Raw genomic sequence first — 18,638 nt, 5'->3', positions numbered from 1 at the left:
TAAAAAAAGAATCTGTTTGAAAACCAACTCTTTAATTTATTACATATTTCCATTTTTTAAATTATTTTTACCATTCACTTTGAGCTCGGCTGTGGTTTCCTGCTCTCCACAAGAGCACGTGTAATCTCCAGCATCTGCCAGCACTAAATCACGGATCACCAGCTCAGCCACCGTGCCCTGGCACCTCATGGTGAACTTGTCACTTGTCCCCAGGGTTTTGTCTCCTTTCCTCCACGCCACGGCGGCCCCGGCTTTGCTCAGCTCGCAGCAGAAAGTGGCTGTGCCATTTTCTGTGCCTTCCACGTTCTTCAGCTCCTTCTTAAAGTGAGCAGGGAGGGCTGAAGATCACAGGTGAAAGAGAGAGCTTTAAAATTCAGCAAATTCCATGTCTTGACTGCTCCACTGGATTAAATACTTTAAAATGTTTTTAAATGTACAGAACCGGAGAGCAAAGGATGATTTCAGGGGCAGCTCTGATTTGTGCTTTGCAAGACATCACATTCAGCATCTCACAATGATTTGGAAATCAGTGTTGACTTATAAAAACTCTGAGAACCATCAATGAGTGAGTATGGACAGCTGGAAAACACCTTATTCATAAATCAAAGGGTGTTTTTAATGACATGAGACATGGCATGAGTGGAGAACCACACCAGTCTCAACACCTCAACTCTCACTGATCTGGAAATCTATAAAACTATAATATAAGTAATGGGAGGTATGTTTTAAAGGCTTTTTAAGATATTACAACAGAAAGCTGAGCCCAAGATTTCAAGGAACTACGCACAGCTCTTTTTCAAAACCAGATTAAGAATTAAAATGAACACCATGTTGTTTAAAATTGTAATTTCATCACTTTTCAATCTCATCCAGGAAAAACAAGTAAAAGCTCAGAGATATGCCCTAAAGAACAAAATGAGAGAAAATATTCCAAAGTGCTATTCCTGACTTCATCAAGCTTTTCATTTTCCACTTCCAAATTCCATCAACAAGAAAGAGCAGGGACTGAAAACACTCCGTGATGCTGTTTATCAGTCCCAAAGGAAAGGCTTTCAGTGGAAGATATTCCCAGGGGTTGGAACAGCTGCCATAACATTTTAGAATAACAGAAGGGCTCAAGAGCAGATTGTGATCCCACAGGAGGATCACAGATGACAAGGCAGAAAATTCCTGTTAACCCAGATATTTTACCATGCACTGTCAGGGAAGCAGTGGTTGTCTTGTCTCCACACACACAGGTGTAATCCCCTGCATCTCCTTCCTCCAGGCTGTGGATTGTCAGCTCAGCAGTGGTGTCCTTCAGCCTCATTTTGTATTTGTCACTAGGTCTGAGCACCTCCTGCCCCTTCCTCCACTCCACCGGGGCGGGTTTGCTCAGCTCACACTGCAGAACAGCCGTCCTGTTTTCTGTGCCTTCCACATTGACAAGATCTCTCTTGAACAGTGCAGGCAGAGCTACGGGGTGTAATATAAACAGAGAGGACATCAAAACCATTAACCAGACCTTGGGGAGCTCAGGGCTGGGGTCTGTGGCCACTCCTTCACCGTTACAGGAAAACAAACCAGTCTGGAAGCTGCCTCTAATGGAAAACTACTGCGGGACCCACAGGGATGATTTCCACTATGACCTGCTTCTACCATTAACTCGTTCACATTCACCACTTCACAGATGATTCCAATGCTCCTCTCTACCTGTTTCACTCTGAAATAATCTACCTTGAACATTATTGACCCGAATTTTGATTAAAAGTCATCGGCCAGGGTGACAGGACTGCTGGAGATCCCTGCCTTTCCTAACATCATAATTCAAATTTCTGGTTCAGGGGAAAAAAAAAAAAAAAAAAAAAAAAAAAAAAAAAAAAAAAAAAAAAAAAAAAAAAAAAAACCAGTAATATAGCTTCAGGTGCACCTTTAACCCAAAATTTCAAAATATATAATGACCCTTATATCAGGATTACAGGGTTTTTTAGCAGCATCCAAAAAGTTGTCTTATGATGTGCTACTAAAATAAAATGCAAGTGACATAGGGATGAAAATGATTGGTCAAAAGAGGGGAAGAACAGGCATTTCTCCAGCTAGGAGAAAGAAGATGAAGAAAAAGTGTGCGGAAAATCTGGGAGAAGAGTTTTGCCTCCTCAATTTCCCCCTGCCCTTGGAAGCTTTTTATGCAGAAGAGGTATCTTAAATAAAACCTGTTTTTCCATCTATGGGAGCTATACAGGAACTGCTCCTTCTGGAGAGGCAACCAGAGCTCATCACCATTCAGAGTGATGAATGTTCAGAGTGTTCAGTGTACAGAGTGTTCCTGATAGAGCAAGGAACAAAATTTCCCCCATTATTCCCTAAGTCAGGACCTGCAGAATAATGCTGAGGGGTGGGGATTTATGTAATTATCATTTCCTCAGCAGAATATACTACAATCCTGCAGAAGAGGAGGATGGTCACTCATTCCTGAATGGAAAAACCTCTCACTGACAGAGCTCAGCAGATTTAAAGAACTTTCCTTCAGGTTAAGCATGAAAATCCACTGATATCAGGGAGACACAATGAGAAACCCCCTGAGAACAATCTCCTGCTGGAGGTCTGCTCACTCTTGTTCTCTGAGATGAGAAATTCTCACAACTATTCTCTACTCTGATATAAAGCCACCGGTTTCTGACAGACAGTGGGAGATGGGGTGAAACAGCACCAGCAAGCCAAGAAAATGCTGCAGAATCCAAACACCAAAGCAGGTGGGAAGGACGGAGAGAAAAGGGATGTCCTTGAGGCACTACTCTCCCAACAGAGAATGGCTTTTTTACCATGGACTGTCAGGACAGCCGAGGTCTTCTGATCTCCACACACACAGGTGTATTCTCCTGTATCTTCCACCTCCAGGTCTCGGATCAGCAGCTCTGCAGCTGTATCCTCCTGTCTCATCCTGTACTTTTCACTCGGTTTGAGTGCCTTGTCCCCTTTTTTCCACTCCACTGGGACGCCGACCTTGCTCAGCTCGCAGCGCAGAGTGGCTGTCGCACCGTCCGTGGCCTCCCTGTTCTTCAGCCCCTCCTTGAAAAATGCAGGCAAAGCTGAAGGACAGCAACATCAGCAGTGAGATGTAGAGCTCCAAAGAGTTAAATTCACGTTTAAGTTTCTTTTTCCCCTCTTTATCTTGAACTGATTTATCAACGCAAGAACAGAGATTCTCCATGAATCAGCGTTGGGAAAGAAATGTCATCACCAGGAGAGGATTTTATACTTCCAGGAATCCATAGAGGTGTTTTACATGTACTTAAGAGTCACAAATCAATACAAATAGAGGTCGAAACACCATTTTTTTCCCCTGTGAAATTTCAATCAAAAAGAACAAACACCAATTTGAAATTTCTGGAAAGAAAATGGTTTTCTTTTATGACATTTTAAACCACAATGGGAGTATGTTTGCTGTGTTTCCACATACTTAAGCAAACAAAGAGACATTTCACATTTTTTTAAAAAAATGAAACACTGGAGTTTCATTTTAAATGTCAGTTTGAAATGAAATTGTTCATTTCAATACTGGTAGGAAAACAAGCATTTTTACCTGAACTGACATACCCTTTCAAAGACGTCAGGTTCAGTAAAAATCAAAGTTCTCCCTGAGAATTGTTGTCTTTTAGAAGTTCTGGGCTTGTTTTACACAGAACACCAACTGAATTCCATGACAACTGGGCTTTAGGTATCAAAGCATTTCGTTGTCTCAGGAATAGAGTATGGGCATAAGATTCCACAGAATAACCTAACCATTTGGAATTTTATAACACCTTAATATCCCTAAAACATAATCCCTTAGAATCAACCCATTTTTATCTTGTGCACAACGGGGAGTCTAAAAAAGGACCTTGCAAGGGAAAAGCAAAATGATGGCCCCTAATTAAGAGTGTCAGCAACCCTGGTAACATCTCTGAGCTTGGACACTAATATCCCTCTCTTGCCAAAAATTCCAGCTGCACGGATGCCAGTGCATGCATTTCACTGGCATTGGTGAGCTGTGGATAAAGGTCTAGCTGAAGAAGGGGATTGGAGAGTAGCCAGGGGTCTGTCCAAAGGAACAGAGAAATCGGGGTAGTTACTTTCAGGATGTGCCTTGTTCTGTTTGTTTTACCATGAACTGTTAAAACTGCCATGGTCTGCTGGTCTCCACACACACAGGAATAATTCCCAGCATCCGCCGTGTCTAGATTTTGGATTATAAGCTCAGCCACGACACCTTCCCTCTTCATTTTGTATTTGTTACTGGGCTTGAGGGTCTTGAACCCCTTCTTCCACTCCACGTTAGCAGCAGCCTTGTTCAGCTCACAGTGCAGGGAGACACTTTTACCCTCGGTGGCTTCTTTGTCCGTGAGTCCCTTGGTGAAAAGAGCAGGCAGGACTGCAGAGCAAACACGGACATGGCATCAGCCCTGGGAAAGCCTGAGTCCATGACTTAATCCCTCTCTTATCTCCCTGGAGCCACCAGACCTTCTTGGGCTCCTCTAGGATTTAGTTCCTCCAGTTTTTCTCTAACCTTTCAAAAGATAATTCAGTCCAATTTTATTTTCGTCTGTCCTCATGCTTTAAAGATTCCAATAAAATCAAGTCTATCTGCAAAGTAGGTGACAGGACAACTACCCTTTATACATCATAAAATCAAAGACATAAAATTAGAGGTTGTATTTCAATATGAGACCCAGAGCATTTTGCTTCCCTTGAGAAAAGCAGGAGTTCTACAGAAGGTCCTGATTCATGGCACTGTCTGAATTTTTATAAATAAGAGTCCCTTAAAGCAGAGCAGTTGCAAACATGCTGTCAGGTTTTTTTTGCAGAAATAAAATATTTGCTTGGCAAGTATTAAGCCAAAGTTGGTAAAAAAGAGCTGGGAATAGCAGGAGCATAAAAAGCCTATTTTTTATTAAGATTGTCCTTGTATAACATCATACATTGATGAAAACCAGTTCCTCTTAGGAGCAACAAGTGCCATGGTGTAAGTCACGGAAAATAAATATTATTCCCACTTTTAGGTCAGTTCCTATGGGAAAACTTCTAAACAAGAAGCTATTCTGGGTTAGGGAGGTTGTGTTGACTTGGGAACCTGTTCTCCACTTGTCTTTTGACTAAAGCACCTTGGAAGCACACCAGGAGGTTATCAGGTGAAAGGAGAAAAAGAGAGAGAGAAGAAAGGATAGAAAAATTAATCAGCAGAAGGGAGGATTTGGAGTGCACAGGGACCAGAGGAAGCAGAAGTAAGAGAGGAAGAGGTCTTGGAATCACACAGGTTGACTTGGAACATGCGCTGAGAATTTCTTTTTTACCATTTACTGCCAGAGCAGCCGTAGTCTGTCGGTCTCCACACACACAGCTATAATCCCCAGCGTCTGCCAAATCCAAATCCTGGATTGTCAGCTCCACAAAGGGACCTTGCTGCTCTATTTTGTACTTTTCACTCGGCTTGAGCACCGTATTCCCCTTTTTCCACTCAACTGGGGCAGATTTGCTCAGCTTGCAGTGCAAAGTGACTGCCTCCCCCTCTGTAGCTTCCTTGTTCATCAGTTCTTCTTGGAAGAGGATAGGCAAGGCTGAAGGATGCAACACCAACAGAGAAGGAATCAGCACCAGAATGAAGTGAACTGGAGTTACTGGGCTGCAGTGAGTACACTCAATCAAAAACACTCCTTTTCTAGGTGGGAACAATTGAAAAAAGGGGGTAAAACCTCCTAGAGGTGAGAGAAACAAATTAAACAATATATTATTGAATTTCTCGAAGAGCCAGATACATTCAGCTCTGAGGGGGTTCAATACCTCTGAGGGTATCCAGCACCTCACAGAAAATGGCTTAAAATATTTAGCAAGATAGCACGATCAGGTGTGTCCTGAAAAAGCAAAAAGGTTCTAATAATAGAAAAAAATAATATAAAATGAACAAAGCTGTCCACAGTGTAGGGACAGGTCCCACACATATGCTACAACACCCCAAAAATGGGATGAGAAGCCTCGTGCCCTCCCTTAAGTACTGAACGTTTTGGGTGTTTTTTTGGCAAACAGTCCAATAGAGAAAAGTTACATTTCTGAGGAACAGCTAAAGAGACCAGTGTTTTTGTCTTGGCATTGAGCCAATCACAATCAGGGCATAGAAACTTCTAGAGTTCTTCCCTTAAAAGGCCCTGGGGTGAAGCTGAGACCTTTTCCCTTACACAGAAAACATCTACCTGGGTGCAGTGCTACAATATATAACATATAGGTGCTGTCTCCAGGCATGAAAGCACAAGAGAATATTCTCTAACAGGGTGACTCTCTGGCACTACAGAGCCAGGAACATGAAACCTCTAAGAAACCACATCAACCAAGCTCTGGTTGACCAAGGAAAATTTGGGTTTTAAAGAGAAACGTGGATGTTAAGATAGGGTTAAGAATTCCCGTGGCTGCAAAGCTGGGGAACAGAACCTCAGCTTCACTGCAACCAGGATGTTGCTTTCATGCTATTGTTTTAACCAAATCAAGTATAATTTTGCCTGGGTAATCAGGGGAGAGGAAGGATTGGGACAATTTGTACTTAGGGTTAGGTATTTTAGAAATGAAGCTATTCTCTACTAGGTCGGGTGAAACTGTACCTAATCATCATAAGATAGATGATATAATTGTAACAATTGTTGGTAGCTGAACGTGATTATTGTCTTAAACTAGAATCATGAGAATCATAAGGGAAGATCTTTACCAAAATTCATGCTTGGGTCTATACAACAGAACAATGGAAACTTAATGATTAACATAGAGTTGTGTAATAAAGTGGTATAATATTGGGCCCCTCTTGGGCCCTCGTTGGAGTTGGATTTGGGTCTGTACCCCGACTCCCAGAGCTCTCAATAAAGCACCTCATAATCATTCCGTGATTATGTGTTTTCCTTGCTAACATGGGTAGAAGAGTTACCATTCACTCTCAAAGCAGCTGTGCTCTCCTGCTCTCCACACACGCAGGTGTAGCTCCCAGCATCCGTCAGGTCTAGGTCTTGGATGACCAGCTCAACGAAGCGCCCTTCCTGCCTCATCCTGTACTTTCCATTTGGGATCAGCTCCTTCCCGTCCTTCCTCCACTGCACGGAGCCGCCCGGCCGGCTCAGCTCGCACTGCAGCGTTGCCGTCCCGCTCTCCGTGGCCTCCTCGTTCCTCAGCTCTTGCTTGAAACGCACTGGCAGGGCTGGGAGATGCAGAAGGGAAAGGGATTGCCACCCTACACTGTGGATCTGATATTTTCTGAGCCTGAGAATTGCTGAGCTCTACCCAAGGAAAACTTTTCAGCAGTTTTCTTTTTCCAAAAAAAACCTCATGTAAACAATATTCTTTTCCCATAACAACAGGTGTTGTTTGCTATTTCTGGTACTCAGCCAATAGGAGAGGTTTCAGTCCTATAGACCAATAACGTGTCTTCTTAGCAAAGGATGTTATAAAAGGGCTGAATGAATTGTAAATAAACCTTCTGATTTCTCTTGCCTCTTGACTAGTGTCAAACATCTTTATTTTGTGTCCTATTTGCGACATTGCTCGGAGGCTGAATGGGGATTTACTGTGTGCCTACCTAAGCCTTACTGTGGAAACTGACAGCGTTCAGAACATAAATTCTCAGGCTCCAGGCAGAAGCTTGAAGCCTGTAAAAAAGCCAAGTACTGAATTCTCTCAGTGAGACCTGAGAAATCATAAAGAAGAACCCAAAACAATCCTGTAGATATCCTCCTCCTGACGCCTGGTGTTTTTCCAACTTGTTTACTGATAAAGACGTTTACAAAGAAGTGGTGTTCTAAAGGACCAAACCTATTCATTGTACTGAAACACTGTATAAAAAGAAACTGCCTTTCAATAAGCTTTGCTATAAGAAAGAAATCTCCAAAGAAATTGGAGTTCTACGTGTCGTTACACGAGCCATCCTGAATTGTAACAATACCTTACTCCAACACCCTTATCCTTAAGCATATCCTGGCTTTTTTTCATGGATGGCAAAAGAAATTATTTAGTAATTTTTTCTGTGGGGATTGACAAACCCATGATCTTTGCTGAGATCATGCATCAAGAGAGACAGACTCGTTCTCATCGTTACACGTGATGAACCCTCTGAAAGAGAAAATTCTAAGGAATCTTATATTTCCATGCTAATTCAGGAAAAGACACATGCAGGACCAGATCCTTCACTCAAGGGAAGGTGAGAAGACAACACAGCACACGTCCAACATGGGGTATTAATGAAATGGAGACTGGGGACAGGAGTGACACAAGCAAGGGGGGATGGAAGAAAGCAGTGGAAGCAGAACACGGAGGAAATTGTTGTGAGGGAATGTACAGAGAGGAGGAGGGAAGAGGTGAACAAAAACATTTGAGAGTTTCACAGGTTATTTCTGCCTTTTTACCATTCACTGACAAGGCTGCTGTGGTTTTTTGTTTCCCCACTAGACATGAATAGTCTCCAGCATCCTTTGGCTCCAGGTCGTGGATCAGCAGCTCTGCCACGGCGCCCTCCTGCCTCATCTTGTACTTGTTACTGGCCCGGAGAAGAGTTTGCCCCTTCCTCCACTCCACAGGAGCCTCTGTGCCCAGCTGGCACCGCAGGGTGGCTGTCCCACCTTCCACAGCTTCCACGGGCTTCAGCTCCTCTTTGAAGAGCACAGACACAGCTGAGGAGTGAAGCATTCTCAGTTTACTTCAGGCGCATCGTCACCACCTGGTGACCTCACACAGGACTCAAGGCCAAAACAAGTTCAGATTCTCTTGGCACACACAGCAAAGAAGCTCTGACCTACCTGCACCTCCAAGAGTCTGCTGATATTTACAGTGGAAACAAGAGTTTTGGTCCAAATAAAAAAAGAATAATTATTTTGCAATAATTTGAAAACCGAAACAATCACTCGCCCAAAGTTGTTGGTCACAGACATGTAAAAACTTGTTGAGAGAATGGAGGGAAGAATGGAATATTCTTTAATAAAAGGTGTAGCTGAGACCCTTCTTACCTCTTGGCTTAGAGCTTGGACAGTCACCTCTATCCAAAGCATGAGAGACATTTCACAGGGAAGGAAAAATTGCTTTATCAGGTACCTTTGATTGATACATTTTAGCATGAAGTTACCATCCCAAAAAACAAAGAACATAGCGGACCCAGCCAGAGCTGCCTTGTGTTTGTGCTGATCCCTGTTCTCCTGAACACTCTCTGAAAGTGTCCAGGGGTAGCAGGACCATGGCAAGAACAACAACAAATGGTCACAAGCAGGTGTCTCATTCCTACCATGGATTTTGACTTGGGCTGTGGTCTGCTGGTCTCCAGTGTCACAGGTGTATCTTCCCGCATCTTCTGGCTCTGCATTATGAATCACCAGCTCTGCCACTGTTCCCTTCTGCTTCATTTCATATTTGGCACTTGCCTGGAGCGTGGCTTCTCCCTTCTTCCACACCACGGTGGCATCAGCTTTTGTCAGTTCACAGCGCAAGGAGACGGATTTCCCCTCCTCCGTATCCGTGTTCTCCAGGGCTTGTTTGAAAAGGACAGGCACAGCTGGAACACAGAGCCAGGGGTTAGGACAGGCCCTCTTGGTCTGCTCTGCAGCAAGGCCCCCCCCATGAGAGGTGTCACCTCTTAAATCCAGGCCTTTTCCAAGTGAGCAGAGCAGCCCTAAGCCCTCCATTGCCTGTGTGGTGTCAAGGAGATTCTGCCTGGGAGCAGGGATAAATCTCTCCCTCCCACTAGAGGGTTCCTAGAAATGTGGGGGAAGTTTCTTTTATTTTTAAAAAGCAACCTTGCAGATTCCTCTGGGCACCATCACCTAGAGGATTCCCTGCTCCTGCAGGGCTCTGAAATAACATTCATATCCTATATTTCTCCTAGTTTCTGCTCCAGCACATATTACTAAAGGCAGTGTATTTGTTTAAGGGCAGTGGAGTGTGGAGGTGGCATCTAAGAGTCTTTGAAAGGATGTTTTGGGGAGTCTGGAGTCTATTAATTATTTGATCACCTTCAATTTTTTCAGAGACTGGATTTATGTTTTCATGTCCTTATGCTCCAGTACTACTGGTTTCCACCTCCCACTCCACTTTTAGTCACAGCCATGTAAAGCAGCTGATAGGGCAGGAACTACAGCAAAGAGAAAATTAATCCTCTGCACCTAATTATTTTTTTCCCCCAGTGGACAGTTACAGATTGAAAACCCCAGATACAGAATAGAGATCACATGAACGAAATACATACAGGTGCCTACAAGGGTGCAATATTATCTTTAAATTTTACTTATTAAAGATGGTGCTGCCACAAAAAAAAAAAAAAAAAAAAAAAAAAGTGTTATGTGATTTATTTTTGTTTAATAGATCTTTTAAGGTACAGATCTATGTCTAATAAGATCTATTCGATTTCAACTTAAGTGTGGCCATGTCTCAAATTGTACCCACCATTCACTTTGACCCGAGCAGTGGTTTTCAGCTCCCCAGCACTGCAGGTGTAGTCCCCAGCATCTACAGATTTCACATCTCGAATTATGAGCTCTGCCACAGTCCCGTGCTGCTTAAATTCATACTTCTCACTGGCACAGAGAACAGTGTCTCCCTTCATCCACTTCACTGGGGTACCAGGTTTGCTGAGCTCACAGGTCAGCCTGACCTGCTTTCCTTCTTTGGCTTCTTCGTTTTGGAGCTCTTGCTTGAAAAGGACGGGCTTTTCTGAGAAAAGGGATAACACAAATGTCAAAAGGAACACATGAGGTTGGAAATTATTTTTCTCTTTCAGTATCAGACTTCATTTTATGAGACAGAAAACCGCAGGAATGAAAAAGCACTAGTGAAGACTAAACAGATACTGACATCTCACATCTGGCTGCCAGCATTTTACAGCAGCAAAAAAAAAAAAATTTTTTTTGAGGCCAGATGCTTATTTTCTTTTTAACCACTATCTGCACTGCTGAAGATGCTGCTGCTCTTACTGCTTTCATTATTAACATCAGTGGCAGATGCTGCACTGCAGTTAATGACACAAACTTTGCTGCAGATGGCTGCTCAGAGCTGGACCACCAGCACAAAAAACATAAAACTTCACTGAGGTCAACTCACACACAACACAGAGGACAGAGAAGAATGGCAAAGCACTTTCTGTTCTGACCAGCAGTATTGATTTCTCATCACGAAAGACCCCTACAGTGTATTATTTTATCCAGCATGAATGCAGACTTAAAACCAGCACAGAGCAAACACAGAGAGGGAAGAACAACTGAATGTGACAGGGCCCCTGTGGAGATTCCCCTGCAGGCTCTGTCACAGCCTGGGGGTCAAGGCTTTAAGGTGAGCTAGTGCAGGGAAGGCACTTCTTGGGGGGAAAATAACTGAAATGACCAGAAAAGGAAAAAATAAATTCTTCTTGAATCATGCTGTTTTAAGAATATTAAGTCAGCTACTGACTTGTGATGCACTTTAACTGTGGCTGTTGGAAAGCTACACCCAATTATCCTGCTCCCTTTGACCTCTAGTTTGGGATACTCAGTGTCACACAACTACTGATTTTCTATTTTCTGTTTTTGCATTCTGCTGTTCTGATGTGACTCTGATAGATAAAGGAAAGTTTTCCCACAGCACAGTTTCTTACAGACATCCTTTTGACTTCACTCCTTGATCTGAATCTGCGTGTTTAAATCCTACCTCCATCCACACCCTTCTCTGTGAGGGGGAAAAATGGGGCTGTTGTGAGAATATTACAAACGTGGTTCTTTTCTAGCAGAAAATTGTTCATCCAGGTCCTACTGGAGTCAGCACAGATCTTTGTTTTGTGTGCAGTGAATATGGGGAAAATACCCCTGTGCTCCAGAAAGACAGAAAATCAGGATCATTAACAAGCAGCTCTTCTTCATTGCATCATCAAGGTCTTCTCTTTCTTGCACAGCCTCAAGTTGGTTCTTTGTGCTCTAGAAAAACCCTGTGAGCAGCTTGTCCTCCCAACTCGGTGCTCTGGGGGTCAGGTTGACCATCCCAGCAACCCAAATGCCTTTTTTTGTTCACACTGACTTCCCTAATCCAGATGCAGCTTCTGCTCAGTCCATCTCAAGTGTGTAACACCAGCTGCACGCAGGACATCCTCTGGTTTGCATAAACACAGCCTGTGTCTGTAAAATCCTCCCTGTACCTGCTCAAACCTGCCCAGGGGAGTGCTTGAACTCAGAGAGTGATTTTACTCACAGAGTTCCTCCTAAGCCTGGGGCTGGGACAGTGGCTTGGGACAGGCAGGAGCAATTATAAACAATTATAATAGGCAATTTTCTTGTATTTTAAGATATTTGGTGAGCCTGGTTCTGACCTGGATGAGACCAAATCCATACCTAACTCAGAGATAAAAGACTGATCTAAGAAGGGAACTTTTGCCTCAGCTCAGACAACAGCCGTTTAGATCACAGAATCATAGAACATTTTGTGTTGAAAAGGGCCTTTTAAAGCTCATCTAGTCCATCTCCCCTGTCACGACCCCAGACATCTTCAACCAGACCAGGCACTCAGAACCCCATCCAACCTGACCTTGAATGTTTCCATGGATGGAGCATCCACCACCTCTCTAGGCAACCTCCTATAGTGTTTAACCACCCTCACTGTAAGTCTAAATTCCTTACATCTAATTAAATTAACCCTCTTTTACCCCAAACCATCTCTCCAAGTCCTATCAAGCAGGAGAGCACTGCCCAGTGATGCTCTGAATAAATCTGGCTGTCTAAGGCAATTGCACAGAGAAATGTGGGGCTGTGAGTTCCCTCCTTGGAGACAGCCATCACTGGAGACAGCTCCAGGAGGTGATCCATCCTTTCTGTGGATTATCTCTCAGCCTGGGGTGTTCTCCTACTGCTTTCTTTTTGGGGGGTTTGGAATGAGGTGATCTTCAATGTACCTTCCAATCCAAACCATTCCAGAATTCCTTGATTCTCAGAGGCACTAAAGTTCCACAGAGCTAGAGGCAGGTCAGATGGAGGAGTTTCCCGTTTCCCATTCTGTCACCTCTCTGGCTGCTGCTCCAGGTGAGAACACCCCAGTGCACACCACAAGGTCCCTTCTTCAGTGTAGTTTTCATCATTTCAATTAATTACTCTGGGCTCTGTGCTAGGACCCAAACCATCACTCGAAAAGTTCTTACCCTTGGCAGCAATGACTGCACTACTTTTGGCAGCTCCAGCCTCACACTCACATCTGTCACTGTCTCTTTCTTCTGCCCTGAGAATGACAAGCTTGGCTTCAAACCCTGACTGCCTGATGTTATATTTGGAAGAATTCCTAAGGCTCTTCCCATCTTTGCACCACTTCTCAGGGCTGGCTGATCTGGAGGTGTCACACTGAAGGCTCACATCCTCCCCCCTCAGTGACTTCAATATCAACCAGCTCCTTTATGAAGACACAAGGCTTCTCTAGATTCATGTAAAAACCACCTGGCCTCGTTCAGAAGAGCTGTGGATTCTCAGATCACAAGTAATCTGTGAGATTTGGATCCAGGATTGCTTGTATCAATGCTGTGGCAACAAATGATTTGGTATTCATGACTATAAAACCCTCAGGAAGGCACCAGTGATGTTGTAAAATGTTATTTAACTGTAAAATGATACCTGGGAGAAACTGAGAATAAAATATTCCTGCTGAAGGACATAACTAATTAGCCTTTTGCAAATAAAACTTTTTGTCTTCCCTCAGGAAAAAGAAATCCATTTGCATTTCTGCAAATTTCTTAGCAAAATTTGGGCAAATTTTCAGCTTTTGTAAAAAGAAAAGTTCTTAGAAATAAATGTGGTTATTCTGAAAAGAATGATATTATGAACTGACACAGTGGAGACTGTGTTTTACATCTCTAGGCAATGAGAAGTATTTATAAACATCTCTCTAATCCCACATTCTCGGGCTGCCTGGCATTCATTTTATGTCTTTGCTACCAAACAGTGCAGTTTTACCTCAATTTAACTTCTCCAGAGAAAACAGTCCACTGTCAACAACGAATAGCAGGGAACACATGCAATGCTGCCTTTCAAACAATGAAAACTGAATTTAAAACTTACTGGTGCCCCCTTTGTTTTGTTTGGGTTTTTTTTTTTTTTTTTTTAAATTGAGTTAATTGATTTCTCCTCATGAATCATCATTACCTTATCAGCTTGAGGAAAACTGAATGAGGCACACACTGCATCATCACTGCATTATGTCATTCCCATCTAAATCAAATAAACACTCCAAGAGTTGTGCAGGATTACAAAGAGTTCATTCTCCAGCCATAATTTCATTATATCATTAATGTTACTCTTGAACATGCACAGAAATACAACGATGGTGCTAAATTTGTGGCATTTTTTTCTTTTTTTCTTTTTTTCCACCTACCCACATTAACCCCGCTTATTTTTACTCATCATTTCCTCTCCTGCAGTCGTGATGATGGATTTACCTTTAACAACCAAACTGGCAGATGTTTTCTTATCACCAGCTTCAAATGTAATGACCCCCGAGTCCTTCAGTGAGAGCTTTTTCAGCGTTAGCAGGTGATATCCACCAGGCTGGGACTGGATCTCATTAAGTTCATTGGTATGGAGTGGGGTTTTATCCAAAAACCACTGCACTCTGCTATAGTCTACGGGAGAGATTCTGCACTTGAACATGGCAGATTCTCCTTCTAACACAGTGACATCCTCCAGGTCTTCTGTTATTAGCACTTTCTGGCCTGAAAGGAACATAAATACATCAATTACTGGAATCTTCAGTTTCTGCCGTGAAAATCGACACGGAAAACTCCCAAGATTGCCCAAGTAAGAAATACATTCGTGACAGAGAAGATTGAAACAGAATTACCCCGATATTGACCACAAAACCCACTCACAGGAAGGTAATATGTACAGGACACACAAAAAAATAGGGTAAGGACAACTTTAAAGCACCAGGAAACACAAAGCAGAACAAGTAGCCAGTACAATGCAAATCCAGGGCTGTAAATTCTCTCCTAATGAAATCCCTGGACAGGTTGGGAAGGATGAGTCTCTGACAGCATTATTGGGCCTTAAATGTCACCAAGAGATGCTCTCTCCCTTGACAACCTGCATGATTTTCTACAGCAAAAACAACTTCTTTCTATGGAATAGCACCAGTGATCCCACACCGTCTTCAGGTTCAGTCCAACCATAAACACAGTGGGAGATGGAAAAAATATCTGACTGTGGCTTTGGTAGAAAAACCCCAAAACATGTGCCCTGAACACCTCCCTGTATAGATAGACACACCTGTAACTAAAAATAGGTATATAAATATAAACACACATACAAAGATAAACCTCATTATAAATATATATAAAATAAGGTTATCACCATATACAAAAATATCTCTGATATTCCTCCTACTTATAAAATCAGCACAGGGATGTTTTACTTTGATGTCTGTGACAGAGAAGTGTATTTTCCACTCAGAGAAGCTGGTGGTGAAAACCTCAGAGTGAATTCAGACAGCTCAGAGCCTGAGGTTATGATGGGGATTAATGACATTTCTTTGCTTCTTGAAGATGCTCTAGCAGATGAGGAGTCTGATTTTACCCCTTTGTCTTTAAAAGCTACAATAATTAGCAAGTGGATGCTGCTGCACCTTCATCAGGCTATTTTGGAATCACTTCTCCAGAGGGCAGGGTTAGATGGGACACTGGGAAGGAATTCTTCCCTGTGAGTGTGATGAGGCACAGGGTGCCCAGGGAAACTGTGGCTGCCCCTGGATCCCTGGAAGTGTCCAAGGCCAGGCTGGACCGGGCTTGGAGCAGCCTGGGATAGTGGAAAATGTCCCTGTTTGTGGCAGGGGATGGGGCTGGATAATCTTTAGGTTCCTTTCCAACCCATTCCATGATTCTATGGACCATTCTATTTATCCACCACTTCTTAGAAACCACTCCCAGGAAGAAGAACCAATGGGTATGGAGAAAAGCCTGAAGGCAGGATAATTTTCCCTCATCCAACAGCAGGCACTGTGAATCACCTCCAGGAACACCAATCTCTCCCCATACATGAGCCTTTGGGGGGTTAAATCACACCCCAAATAGTCCAGGTGTAATTGCTTCAAACTGCTCTGCATGTCCAGCTCTACATTCCTGTATTTTTGGCCACATGTTCCTGCCATCGTGAGAGAGACAGAACCAGAAATCTGCGGCTCTGCTGCCCTGCTGAGACACAGCTCTGCCTGTGCCTGTTCCCCATGGCAGAAAAGGGAAGTACAGTCACATTCCTCTCCTTCATACCTTGCACAGTTAGCTTGGCTCTGGACTGGCTGTCCCCAATGTCACAGCTGTAGGTGTCGCTGTCACTTTTCTCCAAGTTCTTTATGGTCAGCTGGAGGACTTGTCCTTTCTGTGTCATCTCGTATTTCCTGCCAGCCCTGAGCTCAGCGATGCCTTTCCTCCAGACCACAGAGGATGCAGCTCTCTCACTCTGGCACACAAATACTGCAGTTCCACTTTCATCAGCTTTTAGGTCTGAGAGCTCCTTGACAAAATAATTAGGCTTTTCTGGAAGGAAAAAAAGAAATTAAAAAAAAAATAGTGAGAGACAGATTTGTTACTCAAACTAATCCTGAGCATCCAGAGTCATCTTGGATCCTCTCTGCTCCAACTCATAGAATCATCAAAAAATAATCATAGAATCATTTATAAAAAAGACCTTTAAGATCACCAAGTCTAACTATTAACTTAATTAACCCATGTCCCCAGTAACCACATCTACACATCTTTTAGATCACCCCAGTGCTAGTGACTCCACCGCTTCTTTGGGCATCCTGTTCCGGTCTCTCAGTGAAGAAATTTCTCCTAACATCCAATCTAAACCTCAAGGCCATTTCCTCCCATCCTATCAGATGGAATGCACCTAACATCAGCAGGCTCCCCTCCTGTCACAGGACATATCAGGTGAAATGTCTCCAGGAAAGTTTAATGCCATGGTCTATGTACTGGTGAGGTCTCCTCTTGCAGACAGTTTTCATCACTCATATTCAAAACAGAATAATTCAAATTGTCAGTTCTTTATTGGCTTGTTAGAGAGCCCATAAGGTTGTTCAGCATCCAAAAGGTGTTTTTTCATATTTAATTTGTTAGGCTTTTAATCCATGATTTTTTTATAAAACTAAAAATTGATCCTGCCCAGGGAGATGAAGAAGAAGAAATCTCCCATGGTTGTAGATATTTACACCCAACCTCTGAACCTGCCAGCTCCTCTGCACCCCTCAACTGACCTTGCACAGTGATCCTGGCAGTTGTTTTGGAGGTCTCTGTCTCACAGGTGTATTCCCCACTGTCCTTCACCGTGGAGTCACGGATGATGAGAGTGGCCCGTGTTCCCTCCAGCTGCAGGTCATATTTCTGGCTTTTCCTGATTGCTTTGCCATCCTTGTACCACCTGATGTTCACATCAGCTTTGGACAGTTCACAGCTCAGGCTGATGTCCTGTCCGGCTGGTGATGTTTTATCCTCCAGCAGTTTTGTAACCTCAGTGGGTTTTTCTGCAGAGATTAAAAACAGAAAAGACCTTTGAATGAAAATTGTCTCTATATATGGTTGAGGTTTTTGCAATTCAAGTCATAGAATCCCAGCACGGTTTGGATTGGAAGGGATCTCAAAGATCATCCAGTTCCACTCCCTGCCATGGGCAGGGGCACTTTCCACTATCCCAGGTTTCTCCAAGCCCCATCCAACCTGGCCTTGGACAGTTCCGGGGATCCACAGGCAGCCACAGCTTCTCTGGGAAACCTGTACAAGGTTGGAACAAGAGGATGGAAGGTTCCTTCCAACCTAAACCGTTCTGGCACTTCCTGATTCTATGGGAAAAAAGGACTAACTGCAGACTATGAACTACATCTGAAAATTACTAATTTCTTCTCTCCACTGACCACCCAGGAGCCTTGGGTGATTATCCCTGAGGCACAGTCTGGGCTGTAATTATCTGTACACACTACCTAGTGTGGTCAGTTCTTAAATATCTGTTAAAAGTTTCAGCATTTCACTTGTTTTTAAGGAAAATTCTCAGCTCTTCAAGGCTCACAGAGAAGCCTGTTGTTGACTCAGACCATAACAAGTGTTTATGAAAATACACCTAGGACTTTTCTGATCCCATTACCTTTCACAGTCAGGGAAGCCTTGGAGGTGAGCCCACGGGCAGAGAAGATGACTTCCCCAGTGTCATCAGGAATGACATTTTTGATACTCAGGGTGTATTTCCGGCCCGCGTTGGAGGCTTTGAATCTCCCCCCACTTTCCACTTTCCTCCCGTTCAGCGTCCAGTTGAAGTCGTCAATGCTTTCATGGGACAAAATGCACTCAAAAGTGCAATCTTCTCCCTCCTGGATTTCAGTGTTCTTGAGCCGTTTGGTGATGCCAATGTTCAGTTCTGGAGAACAAAAATTACATTAATACAAGTTAAAAATTTTAATTCATACAAGGGGTTTATCTGCTAGATTGGCAGGACACCACTGCTTTCCTTACTGTGACATGAGGATGATTTTTCAGACTCAGAATCATCTCAAAGTTGTACAAAAAGAGAAATGGGAATCTCCTGGCTGTGCTCAGGAAAGACTGAATGAAGAAGAGCTCAGTGGGGAAGATTCAAGGTTCAATGAGTTAGAGAAGAGAAAAGCTGTCAGAAAAGAAGCCTCTGGGATAA

The 18,638-nt window shown here is 43.3% G+C and overlaps 1 protein-coding gene across 1 annotated transcript in view; it reads right to left on the bottom strand.

The window, feature by feature from the left end:
- OBSCN (obscurin, cytoskeletal calmodulin and titin-interacting RhoGEF) overlaps positions 1 to 18,638 on the bottom strand; it is a 149,842-nt gene that overhangs the window by 75,122 nt on the left and 56,082 nt on the right. The window contains exons 30-42 of the mRNA XM_066313899.1: positions 18,096 to 18,365; positions 17,215 to 17,481; positions 16,229 to 16,495; positions 14,408 to 14,680; positions 10,414 to 10,680; positions 9,260 to 9,526; positions 8,391 to 8,654; positions 6,923 to 7,189; positions 5,310 to 5,573; positions 4,124 to 4,390; positions 2,802 to 3,068; positions 1,192 to 1,455; positions 72 to 338 (exon numbers count right to left, since the gene is read on the bottom strand). Coding sequence (XP_066169996.1) covers positions 72 to 338; positions 1,192 to 1,455; positions 2,802 to 3,068; positions 4,124 to 4,390; positions 5,310 to 5,573; positions 6,923 to 7,189; positions 8,391 to 8,654; positions 9,260 to 9,526; positions 10,414 to 10,680; positions 14,408 to 14,680; positions 16,229 to 16,495; positions 17,215 to 17,481; positions 18,096 to 18,365 — 3,471 coding nt within the window. The remainder of the gene's footprint in view (positions 1 to 71; positions 339 to 1,191; positions 1,456 to 2,801; positions 3,069 to 4,123; positions 4,391 to 5,309; positions 5,574 to 6,922; positions 7,190 to 8,390; positions 8,655 to 9,259; positions 9,527 to 10,413; positions 10,681 to 14,407; positions 14,681 to 16,228; positions 16,496 to 17,214; positions 17,482 to 18,095; positions 18,366 to 18,638) is intronic.

Source organism: Sylvia atricapilla, chromosome 1 (genome assembly GCF_009819655.1).
Source record: "Sylvia atricapilla isolate bSylAtr1 chromosome 1, bSylAtr1.pri, whole genome shotgun sequence".
Taxonomy (NCBI): Eukaryota; Metazoa; Chordata; class Aves; order Passeriformes; family Sylviidae; genus Sylvia; species Sylvia atricapilla.
Note: the sequence above shows the minus strand (reverse complement) of the source record. Positions and strands in the feature narration are given on the sequence as shown.